We start from the raw sequence: 20,084 nt of genomic DNA on the forward strand, positions 1-20,084 counted from the left end.
ATTACAAAGGAGAAGTGACCACTAATCCTGGAAAAAAATTTAAAAATTGCACCAACATCCCAGGATTGTCCAGGATGTGACAATCCGGGGATGAGATCCCCAATCCGGAGGTCACTCCACCATTACATAGGAGAAGTGACCACAATTCCAGTGAAAAACAAAAAAAATTTGCACCAACATCCCGTATTTGTCCAAGATTTGACAATCCTGGTACAACCCGGAGGTCACTCTATCATTAGCAAGATGGAGTGAACACAATTCCGGCAAAAACCCGTTATTTTGCATCTGCATCCCATATTTGTACAAGAGTTTTCATATTTCCCATACTGAATTTACATTGCCTTTACCTCATTTAAAAACCAATTTTTCAAAGGACCCCAAAACCGTCTTGGAATTTCACATAAATCCAAGACATTTTACGTTATAATAAGACCGTAAATCTCTATCGTAGAATACAGAATCTTGGAATATTTTTATCCAAGCCTCTTTTGACAACTCATTTTGTAAATCTTTATTTTGATTTTGATTCGTATCTCAGAATACTAAAAGTCTTGGAAGTTGTATGAAGAAACAAGATTTTTAGGTTATGGTTCGACCGTAAATCTCTATCTTAGAATACCAAATCTAGAAATATTTTGAATTTCCAAGATTATCCTGAAAATTTCTTGGAATTTTAAAGTAGAATACCAAATCTTGGTTTTTTTCTTTATTTTGATCTTTATATTTATCTTAGAATACCGCCATATATCTAATGCGGATATAGTCGAACTTTCTTGTCTAACTTCTTTTACTTACGTCTAAACTTCTTGTCTAATCTCGTCTAATTGTCATAAAAGAGAAAGATAATCGTCGAAAGTTTTAGGTTCAGCCAGAGATTTCCTGGAAGAAGTTTTCATTTGCGTTTGTGGCAATATTTATTGAAAATTAAAATTATTAAATTGAGACTGAAGTAATGATTAATAAAATAAATAATTTTATTGGTTAAAAAAGATTTTTTTTATAAAGGAATCATAATTTTCTGGGATTTATTGAAATTCCTTCCTATAGGAAGTTCTGGATAATTTTTGATTGATAAAATAGATTCCTGAATAAATGATTAAGGACTCTTAATGAATCCTTATTGGTCAAATACTGTACCTCCTGTACGGCCACGGGCTGTTCAAGAACCCCAACCACCGGAACCAAGTCAAATCTTTATTTGTGGTGAACCCTACACAGAGCCTACAATTAAGATTGAAATCTCTTCAGATTCCGAGGATGTCAGTGGGTAAGGATCTACTCCCTTTATTCCTATTACCAAAAACTTCTAAATTTTCTACTCTGTATGTCCTTTAGATTCTCATCAAATGATGATTTAGCTTCACCCGAAGATCCTGGAAGTTCTGAACTGAATAATGATGATAAGGAAAAAGAAAATAATAAAAATGAAACTGAAGCAAATGAAGGTGATAAAAAGGAAGAGAACGAAAAGAAAGAAGAAGATGGAGCATCAAAAAAAGAGAAGAAACTCACCCACAAATGCCCAATTTGTGAGAAAACCTTCGGCAGGAGTTACCATGTTAGATATCACATGGCATCCCATGCTACAGAGCTCAATTTCCAATGCCCCGAATGCCCCAAAGCCTTTGCAGATGACATTCGTCTGGGGCAACATGTGAAGAGGGTTCATGCAAAAGGGGAGCCCCAAATTTGCCAAATTTGCGGGAAATCCTTCAAATCCGCTGAGTACCTGCGATTGCACAGCAACAGGCATTCAGATGTGAAAAAGTACGGCTGTGAGTTGTGTGGGATGCGCTACACACAGAGTCAGCATCTAAAGATGCACATAATGCGCGTACACGAAGGGAAGTCCGTTATGGAGGTACGTCGAAAGGGCCGGAAGCCACTTGTTTGCACAGAATGCGGGAAGACGTTATGGGATATGTGCAACTACCGGAATCATCTTGCCTCCCACACCAATGAGAAGGCCTTCAAGTGCCCCATGTGCCCGAAAACATTCAAACTTGAGAGCTACATCAAGATGCACCTTCGTACGCACAGCGATGAGCGCCCCTTTGTCTGTGAGGTGTGCAAGAAAGCCTTCCGGAGGGCACGAGACCTAACAATCCATCGGGCAAGGCATATGGAAAAGTCCATTCCGTGCAAACTCTGCGATCGAGCATTCCGCAGTAGACCACTGTACAGGAGTCACATGGTTGGGATTCATCGGGGAATTCCTCTGGATATCACAGGCAAGACCAAATCACGTGGAAATCTACAATCAACAACAACTTAAAAAACGAATTTCTTCCTTTTAGATGGTCCCCTTTCTTGTACCCTCTGCCAGTTGATCTGTAGGGATTTAGAAGACCTCAAGGAGCACGTGAAAATGCACGAAGATGATAAACCATTTGAATGTGCAATTTGTGGAGATAAATTCTACGATAAGCTCCGCATTAGACGCCACATTCGCCAAACACATTCAGAGTAAGCCTAAAGGATTCACCTCCCACCATATGAAGGACCTCTGAAATAAGCTTCCTCTCTTTTCTAGATTTGCCAGGAAGAAATCAAAGAAAGTCTACCATTGTCCGGAATGCAGTAAAATCTGCAAAGGACAGCAGAGTTTTCAACTTCATCGTGCCTGTCATGGTGTTGATGAGCCAGTTGAATGCAAAATCTGCTTCCGGAAGTTTAATCATAAATTCTATCTGGGAAGGCATATGATCGTTCATAGGAATAAGAGGAAAACAACCGCGTTAGAGGAATCAGAAAATCAAAAGAAATCAAACAAATTGAAGGAAAAATCATCAAAAGAGAAGAAAATAAAATGTCCGCACTGTAGGAAGGAATTCAAGAAGTCAGGCTTCCTCAGGAAGCACATAGAGCAACGTCATGCAGACACAGAGCAAAATGACAAGTCCCCAGAGTCCCAGGATGAGGATAACAATGAAGTTCTGCCCACAGAGGTGGTTAATGTGGATGTAAATCCGGAATTTATAAAAGTTGAATGTTTCGAATACAAAGAAGAAGCGGAAGAAGCTATAAATGGGCTCGAAGGAGTCGATTAGAAACTCCAAATATAATATTTTGAGGTTAAAAGTTTGTTGTTTTAATTCGTTCAAAAAGGAACAAACTGTTGACGATTAATCTGGAACTGAAATTAGTTAACTAAAGTACTGAAATTGCTGAGAACTTTCCATCTTTGAATCAATTTTCCTCGGTAGTATAGTGGTCAGTATTCTGGACTGATCTTAATACTTGAAATGATTAATGGAGGTCCACTCGCCTCAGTTCTATCGACGACTTTGTGAAATGTCAAAAAATTCTGAAAATTATACGAGTTTTAGCCGAATATTTTCGATCTAATTTAAAGTATTATTTTTTTTTATATAGTTTATCACTTCTGCTTAAATTTTTTCAGTTAAAGAATTAATTTCTTCAGGCTCTTCCTTGATTTCCACATCTTGTTCCTCTTTTATCTTAACGTCTAGATGGTCCAAGCCCTTTTCGTTAGTCTCAACTTTTTGCTCTTCCTTCACATCCTGGCTAACTTTCTCTTCAGCTTTGAAAAATTCAACCTGATTTTGGCTAATTTGTTCTTCTGAAATGTCCATGGATGTCATGAAATTTTCCGATTCAGCATCATCAACTTTCTCTTCCTTTATCTCTTGCTTCACAATCTTGTCTTCTTGCATGTGTTCATCCTCTTGCAATGATGATTCTTTTCTGAAATCTTCATCATTTCTATGCCATTCAACGTGCTTCTTCAAACTCTCAATTTCCTCAGTGCTGTGATTGCAAATTCGACAGACAAACAGGAAGTTCTTGTGGAAGACATCAAGATGAACATACAGCCACCTTAGCTCCTTAACAGTTTTCTTGCAAATTGGGCATTCTACTGCTTCCTTGGAGTTGCAATTGAATTTATAAAACATCACTTTGCCCTGGAATTTGTAAAGAACTCTGGTTAAAAAAAAATCAAATTTTGAGTGTTATCACTTACCTTTTTAAGGCCACAGGTGCACTTTGTTTTGGCTGTAATTTTAGTATTTTTCAATGCTGCTAGATGAGGCTTAGAACTCTTAGAACAGGCTGAACATTTGGTAAAAGTTTGCTTCCCCTTTGGCCTGAAAGGTAAACGTGCAAATTAATTCTCAGAAGAGAACGTCTTTGTGAGAAGATTAGACCGTTTTTTTTACCTTCCATGCGTATTTCCGTTGACCTCATAATACTTAACGTGCCCAAGCAATGCTTTGAGATCAGAGAAAACTTTCTTGCAAACTGTGCACTTAATTTGACCATCTGCAAAAACAATTTGAATGGATTTATGCTTCGTTTTTAATCTTTTTAATCTTTTCTTTATTTTTTATTGTATTTTTGACATTTCGGGAATGTTTATCATCTTCATCAGGTAATGAAAGATTTAGTGAGAAGTGAAAAAATAAATAGTTTCAAGCGTAACAGGACAATATAATTCTTTTTCAATCGAAAAAAAGAAACTTTTGAATTATAACAAAGAAAGAAATAATTGTAATGATTGACCAAATATTTTATTAAATTGTCAAATAATTAGCTGATCAAACACATTTAATTGATCAAGAGGGCATTTTACTGATCAAACGAAAATATTTCAGTGATCAAACATCTGTTTTACTGATTAAATGAACACTTTACGAAGAAAAAAAAATTCTATTTAATTAAAATGATTAAAAGAATATTTCAAAACATTTAAATGAATATTTAACTGATCAAATGAAAAATTTCTTAAATGATTATTTTACTGATAAAACAATAATTTTCATCGTAGCTTGAATTTTCAAAAATACATAATTCCTTGATCATGTAAAACTTCTTTAATTCATAAAATATTCGAACAGTTAAATATTTTTTGAATTAATAAAATATTCGTTTAATCAGTTTGTTCATAAGAAAATATTTAATTGATCAATTAATTCGTTAATTATTTAATCAATTTGTTGAACAGTAAATTATTCATTTAATCAGTAAATAGTCTCTTAATTGTCAAAATATTCTTTTGATCAGTTAAAAAATTTCGTTTAATCAGTAAAATATTCTCTTGATCAGTTTAATAATTCATTTGATCCGTAAAAAATTCTCTTGGTTGTTAAAATATTCTTTTGGTCAGTAAAACATTCTTTTGATCAGTTTAATAATTCATTTTATTAGTTAAAATTTAAATTATTTCCTTTTTTTCTCAATAAAAAGATCTTTCATTTCGATTTAACTTGAAATTTTAAAATTAACTTTCAAAATAAATTAAAAATGAACAATCCCTCATTCTTTTAGCCTGATGAAGGGGATAAAACATCACCAAAATGTCAAATAAACGTACCAAAGGTGTCAAATGCAAAACAAAACCGTTAAAATATTAATAATCTTACTTGGAATCTTAGCTGGTATTCCTCTGTGGAAGAATCTGAGATGACTATCAAAGGACATCGTGTGAGAGATCTTCATATTGCAGTAGGGACAACTTGTTATGCTTCCAACTTGTTCCTCTGCCTTCATGCGTGTACTACTCGGTAGACATGGGAGTGCCACACGCTTCTGACCTTTTGTTGATTTATGAACCTTCTCCATGTGAGTCTTTAACTCCATTTCCGTCCCACACTTCCGCCCACAGAGTTCGCAATCACTTCCCTCGGGGAGGGAATGGAAGGTCATGTGCTGCGTGTACTGTTCTCTGTGCCAGAAGAGCATCCAGCAATTGGGGCAAATGTAGAACATCCTGTGGGTATTCCGGAAGCCATAGCGGGTAACTTGATTTTGGTACAAATTGTGATTCCGGAGATGTCGTTCGAATTCAATGCTGAACACCGTGAAGTTCTTCTGGCAGTACGGGCAGTTAGTGAAGGAATCCGATGCGTGGGCTTCAACAAGATGCTCATTGAGGTCACTCTCCGCTGCAACGGAGTGCATGCAGATGCGACAGTGGAATTTGGGTTCAGTGAAGTGAGTTGTTGTTGTGTGATCATTCAGGAGGGTAAAAGATGTGAAGGTTGAGAAGCAAATTCTGCACAGATACCCCTTTTGCGTTGATGGGAATTCCTGGCTATTGATGTCTTCCTCCGTGGGAACGACAAGTCTACAGAAAAGGTACAAAGAAAAGGATTAATGATTGTTGAAAGTTGGGAACAAGAACCAACTTACTCGGTGTCCTCATCGGGATTATCAATGATGTCAAAGAGATGATTTAGTTCTCTGTATTTTGGGTCAATTTTCTTCATTTTTTCACAACTAATTTAACAGCCAAAATCCTTTTTATTTTGTGGAATCCTTAATCCTGTAAGCAGGAAGCAGCAGGCAGCAGTACTGGAGTACGAATCAATTTGAGCTAGCACTGTGTGTGACTGTTATACGAGTTATACGAATTCGACGAGTGTCTGTATCGAACAACTTCTTGAGGACTTCCGGAGCGGTAAAGACAAAGCCAGTCATACCAATAAACTTCCTGAAATAGCTCCAATAAAATATGGCAACAGGTAAGAATGTGATAGATTTAACATCTGATGGAGAAGACGGAGACTACCAGGATAGGAAGCCATCAAATACCAGAATTGAATCAAAACAGTCATCAAGTTCAGAAGGAAAAGGATCATCTATTCATTCCAGGTAAGACAGAGATTCTGTGGACATCAGAAATAGTGCCAAATGCAGGAAAATGTGTTTTTTAATGAAAATAAAAAGGACTTTATGCATTTTTATGCCTAAAATAGTACCAAATGCAGGAAAATCCCAAAGAGCAAGGATAGTGCTCTATCCTGTAAGATCTGCAGGAAGAAATTCAACGACATGACAACCCTGAAGCGTCATCAACTGGTTCACAGGGAACAGACCCTTCAGTGCCCCAAATGCCCCAAGCAATTCAAATGGCAACAATCACTAAATGATCACATTGCTGCCCATCAAAACGACCAAGTAGGACAACTCTTCATCTGCCCAATGTGCTCCAAAAAGTTTGAAGATGAAGAAAAACTGGCACAACACAAACTCCAGCACATAAATAGCCACATCTGCTACTACTGCCCTAAAATCTTGGGGAGAAAATACCTAAAACTTCACATCCGGAAGTATCATCCGGGACTACCGATGAATCTTGACGGTATAGGTAATGAATCTTTGATTCTTCATGAGAGATTTCTTTTACCTAAGAATTCCTTCAATTTAGGTCCTCTGGCGTGTACCATTTGCAAGAAAGTTTTTGTCAATTTGAAATTCCTCAAAAAACACGCTGCAACCCATCCGCTGGAGCTTCCATTTGAATGTGCTCACTGTGGGAGGAAATTCCAAGACAAGAATGACATAAAAATTCATCTCCAGAAGGTTCACATGTAAGCGGGAAGGATGCTCTTTTTTCTTTTCTTTAGATCCTAATTCTTCATATTCTTTGTCTTGATTCAAGATTTCCGGAAAAGAAGAACCCCAATGGGGAGATTACAACCTTCCTCTGCCCGTACTGCAGCAACAAATACCGGGAACGAAAGGATTTGATTCGGCACCTGCCAACACACAAAAATGACCAACAACCCTTTCAATGTGAGATCTGTTGTGAGAAATTTCGCTTGAATATCGAACTGACGCGGCACAAGAAGAAGCACGTGGCTGCAGTCCTGAAATGCAGATACTGCGGTGATACTTTAAAGCAAAAGAAAAACCTCATAAAGCATGAGAAGAGGCATGAAGAAGGCATGCAGATGAAGCTCAATTTAACCTGTTGGTTTTGCAATTTATTCTTCTTCGATGCAGAGCACCTGGAGAAGCACATGAAGCTCATTCATGGGGATTTTCCGGGAATAAAAGTTGAAAAGGATGAGGAGTCTCAAGTGCCTCAAATGGCAACATTGCAGCGGGAAATTAAAACAGAAGGAACAGAAGACCCTGAAGACGTTCAAGAGAACTTGTTAGTTGAGATTCAGACTAGAGTCATCAAAGAGGAACCTTCAATTGAGATTAAAACTGAATTTCAATAAAAAAAATTTTCTTTGAATTACTCCAAATCTTTTTTTTTAACGGTTTTAAGATTTAAAAAAAATGTTGATTAGAACGAAGAATTTGTTTGACAATGGGACGTATCGTAAGCCCTTTCCCACCTTCATCAGGTAGGGGTAACTGGGGTAAAATGGTGAATTTGAAAAAAAAATTAATAACTCAAGAAGCAGTGAGAGCTAATCTGTCTAATTTCGTCAGTAGTTGCACTTCCTACCCCTGCCTAAGCCTAGAAAGTTTCATAATAATTGATCCAATATTTTGGATTTTATTTGAAAAACAAATTTTTCGAACCCCAAAGTTACTCTGACCTCTCAACTAAAAATTAAGTTTTGGCGAAATTCTCTGCAATATTTTTGATCCAAATGCATTTTTAGACAGACTAACTATTGCTAAACACGAATATAATCTGAATTTTGCGAAAAAAAATTTCCGAGTTTTCCCGTATAACACTGATAGTAAAAAAAAAAGTACCGCTTGGGGCAAAATGGTGAATTTGGTGTTTTTTTTTAAATAACTTTTTAAATTTTTGAAAGAATAATTTCCCTCAATTAGTATAACTATTATATACAATTTGGGATGTTTAATCACTTACTATTACCAATTTTTATAAACTAAAAAAAAATAAAAAAAGACAATTTCTTAAATTTAACGTTTTTTTAAATTTTTTGTATTTCTTTTTTATTGAAAAAAAGTTTTAATTGATACACAAATCTCTCATTCTCAATAGATATTATAGTGCCTTGCTAAAATAATTTCATTAAATTAAGATTAGCGAACGAAAAACGCAATTAACCGTTTTACCCCAGGATGTTTGGAACAGGCAAATTTGGAAGGGTTTGGAAAATGGCCTGAAAAAGCATTTTCCCATTGAGATAGAGAAAAATCGTCTCAGACAAAGTTGTAGCCCGGAAAATTTCCTATAAGATAGTTCTCATAGGAAATCTCAAATATTTCCATGGAACTCAGGAAAAATTATCTCCCAAAAATTCACCGAATTACCCCAGATTCCCCTATTCAAACAACGTTAAATAATTTCTTCTATTTTCCTAAAATTAGCGAAATTCAAGATTAATCAAGATCAAGATTATTGAAGTAAAAAAAAAAAGAAATTGACTTGAAAGCCTTAAAATGGCTTAAAAGGTTCTAAAATTCTTATTTTTGCGTCTTATGCAGACTCTGTCCAATATTAAATATGATTTCTTCTCAAAGTACCCGATATTTTACAATAAAAATTATTTCTTATGTTTTTGTCTTATATAGCACTTTGACTAACCAGTGATTCCTGATAATCCAGCGAATGTTAACCTGCTCATAGAGTGATAACCTTAAAAATATCGTTAACAATAATGGCTGTCGAGAGTATAATGAAACAATACGAGAGAAAGAGAGACAAAAAATTAGATGAGATTTAGAACATTCTAAACTTCCTAAAAGCTTTTTGAAAAATAATCCTTCAAGTTTTGCGATTCAAAAAAGCAGCCATTTTGATAAAATTTCTTTTTACAGCTGAATAAAAAACCTTCTATCACCATCACAAAAAGAATCGCCATTTTGAAATTTTAAAAAAATCTTCGTAAAATAACTGTAAATTCGATTTTGAACGTTATTAATTCTTTTAATTTTTTTTATTTTTTTTTTTTGATTTTTCACGTTCATTTGGGAAACTTAGTAGTGGTTGTAGCATCAGGAAAAGGCCGAATATATTACAAAGAATGACAATTTATTGAAATCTCACAGCTCCAGCTTAAGAATCCTTCCTTTTTATGCTTTCTTCTCTGTCTTAATTAGGACTTGATAGAAATTCTCAGAACTTCCTTCTTGTAGATCAGTGTCTTCCTCATCTGATGCAGCGTCCTCCTCATCTTCCGATTCAGTCTTAATCCCCAGCGGATCTTCAGATGCTGCATCTTCTTTTACATCTTCCTCCATTTCCTGCTCAATGTCCTCTTCAGTGGCTTGTTGCTCACGCATAAGGGCCGCTTCCTCTTCGTGAATCTGCAAATGTTTGAGGAAGCTCGAGAGGAATTTGTAGCGACCCCCGCAAATGTCGCATGGATATTCCTTTGGTTTCTCCACATGGGGCTTTGGGGTCTTCTTGGCAGCAGCATCCGGAGGAGTCCTTTTGGGATATTTCCTTTCAACTGGTGCTTTGTCTACGGTGTGGGATGACAGGTGCTTAATGAATTCCTTTCGTCCTTTTGTCTCACAACTACAACGTGGGCAGATGAGGAGTTTTCTATCCTCCTCAATCTCTGAAGGCTTCCTGTGGGGAGAGAGATTTGGTTAAAAATAATTTTATAAAATCCCCCCTCCCGCGGATACTCACACAATGTACAAAACTCTGGGCTTTGTGGGCTTCCCATCGACCGGGACATTCCCATCCCCCTCATGTATTGCAATCTTCTGCAGTCCGCCCCTGTTCTTGAAGCCAACAAACCACCCACGACTAGCTTTGAATTCCTCCTCCTCTTCGGAACTCTTGGCATGTTTTTCAGAAGCCTTTAGCTGTTCATAGAGAATTCTTGCTTGATTTGAGATAACTTCCTGACTATTTGGTTGTCCCTTCATTTGTTGCTCAATTATCCACACCATCAGCATATCTTCCATTTCGGAAACAATTGTCTTCCTCTGCCTGACCTCAGACAGCCGGGAATACCCCAGTGCTGGTTTATTCTTCATAATTGCCTTCTTCTGGGCAAAAATTGAGGAAATTGTTGATCTACTCAAGCCATACATTTCAGCAAGATCACGATTCTTTGCTCCAGCATCCTTCCGGGTGATTATTTCACGTTTCTTCTCAAGTGAAATTGTCTTCCGTTTCAATTTTGAGGAAGAATAATAATCGAAATCTTCTTTCTTGCTCATATTTCTTATTGGATCATCCGGTGAATTCCTGTAATTTCGGATGAAGAATAAAATTTAAGATAAAAGGAAATTCTTTTGGGATTATTGTAGGACTTACAGCTGATTGAAAAGATAGACAGCAGGATTCCTCTAGTACCCTTTCTGGATACTCAATTTGCTTCTTTTCAGCTAATCTCTTACTTCTGGATTCACTTCCACGACTTCCACTGAACACACTATTCTCTTGCTTCTTCTTTGAGCATTGAATTGGTTCTTTAGACGAGTTTTGTCAAATTTTCGTCTAAAATTCTGATATTTTGGATTCTCTGGGATTCTTTTTGGGGGTTTTCTCATCCTTTCGATGAATAAACCGTGTCCAGGACAAGGAAAACTCAAAAAGTTTTCCACTTTGAAGAAAAGGATAATCAGAGAATGGAATTTTCTTTAAAATAAAATTTCCAAAGAAACCAGAAAATCTCAAATGGATATCAAAACTGAACCGAAGGATGCAGAAGAACCAGAAGATCAATTCCTGGATCTGAGTATTGTCAAGGAAGAATATGTCGTTCAAGAGGAGAAGCCATTAATCAGTGAAATTGATCTTAAACCGTAAGCCTTCCAAATATCCTCCCAAAGAAAATTTCAAAGAAATCTGTGTTAAAAAAAAATCTTTTTTAGACCTTTGGAAGCATCCCAGGAGTGCCAGGAAAATCAGCATAGCCAGGAAAAGCAAAAAAGAGTCAAATTTGTGATAACAGAAGTCCACACGGGAAAGTACAGCTGCTCACTGTGCTGCAGTTCCTTTCAAAGGGCAAAGGATCTCAAAAAACACATTTCCACTCACACAAATGAGAGGAATTTCTCCTGCCCGCAGTGCCCAAAGGCATTTGCCACCCCTGAGAGGCTTGAGAGTCACCGGAAAACCCACACAGAGGCAACACCCTTTGCCTGTACGCACTGCGAGAAGAGCTTCAAGAATTTGCTGTACCTGAAAAAGCACCTTAAGACACATGCCGAGAAGACACAGGAATGCCCCAAATGTGGGAAGAAATTTAAAGATGTGGAGTATTTGAAGAAGCACACACGACGGCACACAGATGGGAAGAGTTTTGAATGTGATAAATGTGGGAAGTTGTTTAAGACGGTTAAGGCACGATGGGAACACAACCAGAACTTCCACATGGGCTACAGACTCTGCCCCAAATGCCCCATGAAGTTGGCAGATGAAGCTGCGCTGCGTGAGCACGTGCAGATGCATGCGTCGGAGAAACCCCTTCAATGCCAGGTGTGTCAGAAGACATTCAAATACGAAGCAATGCTCCGGAAGCACAGCCGAAGGCACACAGAGACCTTCACAACGTGCCCCTACTGCCAAAAGGTTAATGGGAGTCGTGCTGCCTTTAGGTGGCACATGGCTAACTACCATCGAGGGATGCCAACGGAAATCAAAGGTAGGAGTGTCCTGGACGTGTGAGCCCGTCTATGTAGGGAGAACACAACAGAATCTTATTCATCGCATAAAACTTTTATTTTAAGAGCTTTTAAAAGGAAATTTAAAATGATAGAAGTTTTAACGTTTATTCAATCTTCAGACGGACCAGTCTCCTGTAGAATCTGCAATGAAGTCTTTGAGACGTTGGATCAGCTAAAGGAACACGTTGTTGCTCATCCTATTGAGAAGCTCTATGAGTGTGCTTTCTGCGGGAAGAAATTCATCACAAAGATTCGTGTAAAGGAGCACATTCAGACTGTTCATTACAGGTGAAGCTCTTTAGGTACTTCCTGACCGACTTACTGACTTTTCTGACTGGTGTCGTGCTGTTTCCGTTCGTTTAGTTTGCGTACGATACCAAAACCCTTCAAATACGACGTCATTAATGGCTTGGACCCTCTTCAGACCCTCCTAATACGTTTCTTTACGTTCCACTCACTGACTCCATTTTTTTGCCACAGAATCCCCCGAATGAGCAACATTACCCTCTTCGCGTGCACCGTGTGCGGTCAACAGTGCCATGGAAGGACAAATTTGCAAATTCATCAATCAACCCACAGCACTGACAGGCCATTCAAGTGCTCCCTCTGTGGGAAAACCTTCAAGAATGAACCCTTCCTCATGCGCCACATGCGGGCATTGCACAACGACGAAAGGCCCGTGTTTGAGTGTCGAATCTGCGGGATAAAGTTGAAGCAGAAGCGGAGTTTGCGGGAACATGAGAGGAAGCATGAAACCACGCCGGATACATTCACGTGCCCACAATGCGGGGAAATGTTCCGCGGGAAGCGATTGCTGGATGAACACATGAAGGAGCAACATGGGGATCTTATGTTCCCATGCAAAATCTGTGGGGTACGCCTAAAGCATAAAAGGAGCATGACGAAACATGAGAAGATGCACATTAAGGAAATTTCAAAATTAGCTGAAAATTCCATTGGAAGTTCTTCAAAGTAGGGGACTCTGTGATACGTGGCCGGAAGCTGAGATGCAATATTTAGACTTTTATTATTTTTAATTAAATAAATTTTATGTTTAAAATATCCTTTTTGTGATTTAGAAGGCAAAATAAATTTTGTGTGTGCACATGTATGTAGGGAGAACACAACAGAAACTCATTCATCGCATCAGATTTTTATTTTAAAAGCTTTTAAAAGGAAATTTAAAAGCTTTTAAGAGAAATTCTTCTACAGCACCACTAATTTGATTCCTTTTTCCTCTTCTTCCGGAACTTTTTGGACATTTTGACGGTCTTCCTGTTGCTCAGCAGAATCCTTTGGAGTTTCCGTTTGGGCTGCTGCATCCGGAAGTTCCTCACAAGTGGAATGTACTTCAACGTGATCCTTGAGTTCATTGAGTGTTGCAAAGACTTCCTTGCAGATTGTACAGCCCATTGGTCCGTCTGTGATGTGAACGGGTAGGCCACGATGCTTGGTAACAATGTGCTTCCGGAGGTAGATACTTTTGGTGCATGTCTTGCAGTAGGGGCAGTCCTTCCGGTCATTTCCATGTACAAACATGTGAGTTTTGAGCCAGCTGTACCGCCGGAAGGCTTTCCCACAGATTTTGCAGGCATGTGGCTTCTCTCCCGTGTGGATGGTCATGTGAATGTTGCGATTCTGGGCTGTTTTGAACATCATCGGGCACAGTGGGCAGGGAACGGTGCGTACATCCGTGTGCACCACCTCATGCCTCTCAAAGGCTTTCTGGTCGAAGAAGGCTTTCCCACAGAGATTGCACAGAACAGCCGTTTCCTCGCGTGAACGTGGATTGTGGATGCGGAAGATGTGCGTACGTAGGTTGTGGTCACTGTTGAACTTCCTGCCGCATTCCTCACAGAGAAATTTCCCTTCAGTGGTATGCCGGAGGATATGAGCTTCCAAATTAAAGATCTTCGTAAAGCGTTTGCTGCAAATGTTGCAAATTAGCGCCTTATCCGTGTGCAATTGCTGATGCAGCTCCAACTTTAGCTTCGTTGGGAAGAATCTCGAGCATTCCCGACACTGAAAGAGCTTGACTATCCCATCATCATCCGTGTGGGTGTCAATGTGGCGCTTAAGGGTGGATGGATAGGAGAATCCTTTGCCACATTTAGGACATTTGTGCATCCTATTAATCCCAGCAGGATCTTCCTCCTCCTCTGCATGCTTGGCATGAGTTGCAATGTGTCGGTTCAATTTTTGATTTGTTGCAAAAGCTTTACCACATGTTTGGCAAATTTTATTCTTTGGCTTCTTCACCGTAGCACCAGCAGCTTCCTTGAGGCGTCGTTTTTCATGTGATCCCAGATGTCTCTTCAGCCTTGTCGATGTGTCAAAGACTTTCCCGCAATCCGGGCATTTGTGCTCCTTCTTTGTAATAATTTTCTCATCAGCAGCCTCGTTAGCAGCTGTTTCATCACCTGCTGCTGTTGCTGGAGCATCATTTACAAGCACCTTCAGCTCTTCCTTGGAGTCTCTAAAGGATCCTGTGGAATTAGAATCGTCATCTGGTGGAGGAGGATCCTTAAAATCAACTGATTCATCTGGATCTCGATCCCAGAAGGGAAAATCTGGTTTCCTGGAAATTTTCAACAATCAGATGAAGCAACAGGATTGATGATCAGAGCTTATTAGTTAACTTACACATCAACTTCCTCAGTTTCCTCCTTCTTTACAATGCAGGAAAGTGGATCAAATTGATCGTCAATACTGTAGTCTTCCTCAATAAAGACACAATTTAAGAATTCATCATTCTTTTCATGCTTTATTTCCATTCTTCCTTAAATTCTTCCTCACCAGAAGTTATTTCTTTACCACTAGTTTAGACGAGTTAACAAAATCTGATGTCAAAAATTGGTTTGTCTGACATTTAAATACGTCGAAATAATCAAATTGGAGGCTAGAAGACGTTGGACTGGACATCTCTTACAACAGACTTTCAAACAGATCCGGAAGATACATCCTGGCAGGAATCAATTATAAAGGAGGACTACGAAGTTCACGAAGGAGCTGTGGACCTTTTCTTGTTTAGCTCAGTATAGTCCTTTCAAGTATATTCCCAAAAGAAACAAATTTTATTTTCTGCAACAGAACGTTTTTTCATTACCTCATGCCCTTATAAAGTCCTCCAGTGTTAAAAAGAAAATCTCTTAATTTAAGATGTTGAAGAGAATTAAGAGACAAAATCCCTTTTTTTCATTCAATGAAAATTCATTGACAAAACTCGTCTAAAACGTCAATCGCAAACCAAAACAAACTGCATTCGCGCTTTTCTCACAAAAAGTTTTTCCGGCATTTCCTGGACAAGTGAAAATACAATAGGAAGTGATGGAGAATGCAAAAGAAGATGAAGTTCTTTTCATGGGAAATTTTATTCCCAAGAAGGAATGCCATGAAGATATCCCTACGCAACTGTCAGGATCATCGTAAGTCCTCAAGAAGAAAAAATCTCCAAAATTTAATAAATTTTCCATTAAATCTTTCAATGTTGTAGATGTTTAAAGGACGAACCAGCAGAGGAGGTGGTTCAGTTTGTTATAACTGAATTCCGGGAGCGTAATCACAAATGCCCAACGTGCGAAATGACTTTCTACGAGGAATCCCATCTGCGTGTCCACATGGTGAAGCATCAGAAAGTCCAGAAGTTTCACTGTCGGCAGTGCTTTAAGTCCTTCCCGGAGAAAGCAAAGCTCACTGCCCACATGAAAGCACGACATAACGTGAAGAGCGCTGCTGAAGGTGTTACAAAGCGCGGAAGACGAAAGAAGAAACCCTCAAGGAGCCCACCAGATTCACCGGAAGAGAGAACTTGCAAGAGTGGGCGGAAGCCAAAGGAATTGAGTTTCAAGAGATCATCGGACAGAAGTTATCATTGCGATAAATGCGGGGAGGTGTTTATTAAACACATTGAAATTGTTGAGCATTACGAAGAATTTCATGTCTGGTAGGAATTCTTTTTTTTTCTCCAACAAATCTTCAAATGAATCTCATCACCAGCACATCACAGAAGCAGAGAAAAAAACCACAAAGAAAATATAAGACATAGAAATGCTGGGAAAAATGACAATGATTGCGATAAAATGTAAAAAGGACGATCAAACCGGAAGAATTCTGTACAAAATGTAAGATAAGATGAATTGATGATATTAAAGAGAATGTAGCTTGTATGTAATGAATTTAAGTACCAAATTCCCAATGAAATTTGTATTTTTAAATCAAAGAAAAATATAAATTCCAACAGAATATTTAATTTTCTTTTTGCCAAAGGAAGGAATTTCATCATTTTTGCGAGGCTTTGAGCATTCAAATGACCTTCAAATGGAAGGAACGTGGGTGGAAAAATAATCATTTTCACCTTTAAAAAGAATTGAAGGGGAAAATCAGATGAAAAATCAATTTTTTTGTACCTTTGAATCTAAAGGATTTTATTCAAATGAGAAAGGTGTGTATTCATTTTTAGTGATGTGTAAACCACGCCCCTATTCAATCTAATTTCATCTATTAGATTGATTTTTGCTAATTTTTCGCCTTATTTTCAGTATTCTCTGACATTTTTAATGAAAAAAATGACTTCCTTGGCCTCTTTATGAGTTAGGCTTCTTCTACTCGGACATGGTTTATTGAAAAAATATTTTTAAATTTGAAAAAATGGATCAAATTATAAAGATTTGATTTTATTTCAGTTTTTTTTTTAATATTAAAGGACTCTATTTGCAGCTTATGCTTCCTCAAATCATAGGCTTTTTATTTCGTAACTTTCATTTTTAAATACAGTTAGCTAATCTTCTGGGCGTTCTTGTAAAGTTTCACATTTTGTTTTTTCGTTATTCCTCCATATTTGTTTGTAAGACTTATTTTAAATCTTAAATTATTAAATCTTATTTTAATTTATAACAAAGGAATTAATCATTGTTTATCATCTGTGGAGATTTCAATGATTTTTTTTTAAAAAGCTGATTTTTCAGGTCATAGAATTAGACGAAATACATAGATGAAGGGAATAATTAAATTTACTCACTCACAGTCTGTTGAAATTAAAACTCTTCTGGAACTTCTTCTGCTAAGAACTTACCTCTGAAAGAAATAGAAAAATTAAACATTAGAAAAAAAAATAAAAAAAATTCTTGAATTCAAAATTAAACGATGAAAAAGGTTAAAGAAAATTCCCATTAACTTGCATAGAAACTTTGCACGAGTTTAAACGTATCCTCGGTAGTATAGTGGTCAGTATCCCCGCCTGTCACGCGGGAGACCGGGGTTCGATTCCCCGCCGGGGAGGGTTTTTTTTTCAACTTTTTCCTTTCTAAAATTATTTTTTCTTCCAAAGTTTTGCATAAAATTCCTCAAGAATTGAATTTCGGTGAAAAATTATTCATTAATTCTTCAAAAAATCATTAAATAAAGAAATATTAATGAAGAAAAAGTTGAAAAAAAATCCTCCCCGGCGGGGAATCGAACCCCGGTCTCCCGCGTGACAGGCGGGGATACTGACCACTATACTACCGAGGACACATACTAATGTCCGGAACAGAGTTGCTTCTTAAATTCAACGCCATCCAATTCCTAATAAATTATTCGGGAAATCCCGTCTTGAAAACCTTAAAGAACAAGAATCCTTTAAAACTTCTAATAAAAACGAAGAATCCTTTAAAGCTTCTTCAAGACGTAGAATTCATGAAGACTCCTTCAAGATCAAGAATTCTTCAAGACTTCTTTAAGATCAAGAATCCTTCAAGACTTCTTTTAGACGATAAACCATTTAAGATCTTTGCAAGATCACATCCTTTAAGGCTTTTTCAAAACAAAGACTCCTTAAGGACTCTTTAAAAATATAAAAAAGACATGTTTATGGATTTTATAATATGTACCCTTCAGGGTTTTATTCATCAACTTCCTGCTTAATTCCCCAGAAGGGATCTTCCTCAACTTTAACCGTTGCAGAAAGATCAATTTCACTCTCAAAATTCAAATCATCCTCCTCCTCCTCCTCGGTCTTAATCAATGTGGGATCAACAGGGTAGATTGGTGCGTCTTCACGTTTGAGCCTCTTCACATAAGTCTTCTTTTGAATCTTTTTGGTTGTTAGCTGCTGATGCTTCATTGTGTGCTTCCTCAAATTCCCCAAATACTTGAAGATGAAGCCACATTTGGGGCATTTGAACTTCTGTCCTTCCCAGGTGTGTAGCCTCTTTGTGTGCCCCGTCAGAGCTACTTTGTTCTGGAAGCGCATCTGGCAGATGTCGCATACAAAAGGCTTCTCAATCATGTGAACTGCTTGATGATCGTGAAAATGGTACTTTCCACGTATTATGTCTCCACACGTTGGGCAGGAGAAGAGTTCATCGTCGCTGCGCTTCTCATCATTTAGCAACCTACAAAAAGAATTCATGTTAAATGCGCTCAAACTGAGAGCTATAGTAGATCAGGAAACTAACTTCCTGTGATGCCGAATGTGAGATGAAAGGGCAAATTTGTTGGGGAATTTCTTAAAGCAATGAGCGCACTCAAAAAGGACTGAATCCTCATGAAGTTCAATATGTTGCGTTAGATCGTCTAAATTTTCAAATGTTTCATCGCAAATTGTGCAGGAAATGGAAGATTCTACAAAAATAAGAGAAAAATTCATTAAGATAACGTCTGCTGGACAGGAATCAGTTAATCCTGCACCTTCTTTGACACCACGCATTTCATCAATAAATCTAGCAATATTCTTCTTGTTAATTACAGTTCGATGGCAATCTCCATGTCCTTCCTGTTTCCGGATAATCAATGAAGGATTGCGCGTGTGGAAACTCTTTAGCCATTCTTTTCCCGCCATTCCGTTCACCTCCCATCCGGGAACAATGATCTTCAGACTTTTTGCAAATTGATACGCCAACACCTTCACATCCCTCGAAGTTAGCCCAAAATGCGGATCAGTATTCTGATTCAGATACTCCACCAGAGATTCCTCCTGTGCCACAGAGAACACCGTTCGTGTCTTTTTCGAACATATTGTTGGCAAATCGGACGGGGTGATTGCGTGCAGTGTCCCGTGGGGATCATAAGACTGGATGGCTCTTAGGTAGCGAGTGAGTGTTGAGTAATTCAGACCAAACGTCTTGGCTACCCGTCTTACTGATACTTTTTCACTTTGCAACAGATTAATTGCCTGAGTTAGTTTTTCCGTATCAAGTGGAGGTTTCTTGCGCTGATAGTTCCTGACCATTTTTATCTGTTTCTTTGATTTCAAATGTCGTAAATCAGGAACTGCAATAAAAATGCAATTAATTTGAATTTTTAGCTTTTTTGGCTCATTTTCTCAAGATTTCCCTCTATTTTTCCGAAATTTTAAACGATTTTAATAAAATAAAAGATATTTTATGTCTTTCATCTAAATAAATGTGCTTGAAAATCAATAAAACTGAGGAAAAAGAACTATGCTTCATTTGACCCCACCCATTGTTTTTCTTTTCACCCCGGAAACTTGAAAAAATTATATCCAAACAGCAATTTTAAATAATTTCCATGAAATAGCAAAAAAATAGATTTTTAAGATAAAGGAAATAAGGCAAAATACTTACAATTTTTAACTAATTTTTGGGCAGAAAACAAACTTTCTCCAATGAATTTTTGCTAATAAGTTGTCAAAATATTAGGTTGTCCTGTATTCCCTGTGACTCTCATAGCTCTCATAGAAATATTTAAATTCTATAGTTAATGTGAGACAACTCAATTTCCATTTCATCAGTTTCTCTTAAATAAAAATTCCTTGTTATTGGACTTTTAACTTAAGA

The 20,084-nt window shown here is 37.6% G+C and overlaps 8 protein-coding genes and 2 non-coding genes across 11 annotated transcripts; 5 read left to right on the plus strand and 5 right to left on the minus strand.

Annotated features, from left to right (window-relative positions):
- Positions 1-120: 120 nt before the first annotated feature.
- On the plus strand, positions 121-3,081 carry LOC129794697 (oocyte zinc finger protein XlCOF6-like). The gene is made up of 4 exons (XM_055835542.1): positions 121-1,267; positions 1,336-2,231; positions 2,298-2,466; positions 2,534-3,081. The coding sequence occupies exons 1-4, from the start codon at positions 1,110-1,112 to the stop codon at positions 3,048-3,050; spliced, it is 1,740 nt and encodes a 579-aa protein (XP_055691517.1). The 5' UTR covers positions 121-1,109; the 3' UTR covers positions 3,051-3,081.
- On the minus strand, positions 3,068-6,265 carry LOC129794704 (zinc finger protein 799-like). The gene is made up of 5 exons (XM_055835551.1): positions 6,154-6,265; positions 5,385-6,088; positions 4,182-4,284; positions 3,986-4,109; positions 3,068-3,926 (listed from the first exon to the last, which is right to left on the minus strand). Exons 1-5 carry the CDS (start codon positions 6,228-6,230, stop codon positions 3,390-3,392), a joined length of 1,545 nt encoding a protein of 514 aa, XP_055691526.1. The 5' UTR covers positions 6,231-6,265; the 3' UTR covers positions 3,068-3,389.
- Positions 6,266-6,301: 36 nt separating this feature from the next.
- On the plus strand, positions 6,302-7,993 carry LOC129794720 (gastrula zinc finger protein XlCGF46.1-like). 2 transcript variants are annotated; one of them, XM_055835573.1, is made up of 4 exons: positions 6,302-6,615; positions 6,720-7,111; positions 7,172-7,334; positions 7,406-7,993. In XM_055835573.1, exons 1-4 carry the CDS (start codon positions 6,476-6,478, stop codon positions 7,971-7,973), a joined length of 1,263 nt encoding a protein of 420 aa, XP_055691548.1. In that variant the 5' UTR covers positions 6,302-6,475; the 3' UTR covers positions 7,974-7,993. The 2 variants fall into 2 exon arrangements, with proteins under 2 accessions (XP_055691548.1, XP_055691550.1); XM_055835575.1 differs by having other exon boundaries at positions 6,362-6,615; positions 6,732-7,111.
- A 1,700-nt stretch (positions 7,994-9,693) lies between these two features.
- Positions 9,694-11,112, minus strand: LOC129794741 (uncharacterized). The gene is made up of 3 exons (XM_055835596.1): positions 10,955-11,112; positions 10,319-10,885; positions 9,694-10,255 (listed from the first exon to the last, which is right to left on the minus strand). The coding sequence occupies exons 2-3, from the start codon at positions 10,855-10,857 to the stop codon at positions 9,754-9,756; spliced, it is 1,041 nt and encodes a 346-aa protein (XP_055691571.1). The 5' UTR covers positions 10,858-10,885; positions 10,955-11,112; the 3' UTR covers positions 9,694-9,753.
- A 5-nt stretch (positions 11,113-11,117) lies between these two features.
- Positions 11,118-13,446, plus strand: LOC129794703 (oocyte zinc finger protein XlCOF6-like). Its single transcript, XM_055835550.1, has 4 exons — positions 11,118-11,445; positions 11,515-12,287; positions 12,429-12,597; positions 12,790-13,446. The coding sequence occupies exons 1-4, from the start codon at positions 11,318-11,320 to the stop codon at positions 13,283-13,285; spliced, it is 1,566 nt and encodes a 521-aa protein (XP_055691525.1). The 5' UTR covers positions 11,118-11,317; the 3' UTR covers positions 13,286-13,446.
- LOC129794709 (zinc finger protein 235-like) lies at positions 13,447-15,146 on the minus strand. Its single transcript, XM_055835557.1, has 2 exons — positions 14,953-15,146; positions 13,447-14,887 (listed from the first exon to the last, which is right to left on the minus strand). Exons 1-2 carry the CDS (start codon positions 15,081-15,083, stop codon positions 13,516-13,518), a joined length of 1,503 nt encoding a protein of 500 aa, XP_055691532.1. The 5' UTR covers positions 15,084-15,146; the 3' UTR covers positions 13,447-13,515.
- A 373-nt stretch (positions 15,147-15,519) lies between these two features.
- LOC129794767 (zinc finger protein 774-like) lies at positions 15,520-16,551 on the plus strand. The gene is made up of 2 exons (XM_055835625.1): positions 15,520-15,734; positions 15,803-16,551. The coding sequence occupies exons 1-2, from the start codon at positions 15,637-15,639 to the stop codon at positions 16,254-16,256; spliced, it is 552 nt and encodes a 183-aa protein (XP_055691600.1). The 5' UTR covers positions 15,520-15,636; the 3' UTR covers positions 16,257-16,551.
- A 963-nt stretch (positions 16,552-17,514) lies between these two features.
- Trnad-guc (transfer RNA aspartic acid (anticodon GUC)) lies at positions 17,515-17,586 on the plus strand. Its single transcript has one exon. It is a non-coding gene; the product is annotated as a tRNA-Asp (tRNA).
- A 159-nt stretch (positions 17,587-17,745) lies between these two features.
- Positions 17,746-17,817, minus strand: Trnad-guc (transfer RNA aspartic acid (anticodon GUC)). The gene has a single exon. It is a non-coding gene; the product is annotated as a tRNA-Asp (tRNA).
- A 336-nt stretch (positions 17,818-18,153) lies between these two features.
- Positions 18,154-19,938, minus strand: LOC129794727 (zinc finger protein 333-like). The gene is made up of 4 exons (XM_055835581.1): positions 19,872-19,938; positions 18,976-19,557; positions 18,744-18,909; positions 18,154-18,680 (listed from the first exon to the last, which is right to left on the minus strand). Exons 2-4 carry the CDS (start codon positions 19,514-19,516, stop codon positions 18,188-18,190), a joined length of 1,200 nt encoding a protein of 399 aa, XP_055691556.1. The 5' UTR covers positions 19,517-19,557; positions 19,872-19,938; the 3' UTR covers positions 18,154-18,187.
- Positions 19,939-20,084: the final 146 nt, after the last annotated feature.

The sequence above is a fragment of the Lutzomyia longipalpis genome, chromosome 4 (assembly GCF_024334085.1).
Source record: "Lutzomyia longipalpis isolate SR_M1_2022 chromosome 4, ASM2433408v1".
NCBI classification, from domain to species: domain Eukaryota; kingdom Metazoa; phylum Arthropoda; class Insecta; order Diptera; family Psychodidae; genus Lutzomyia; species Lutzomyia longipalpis.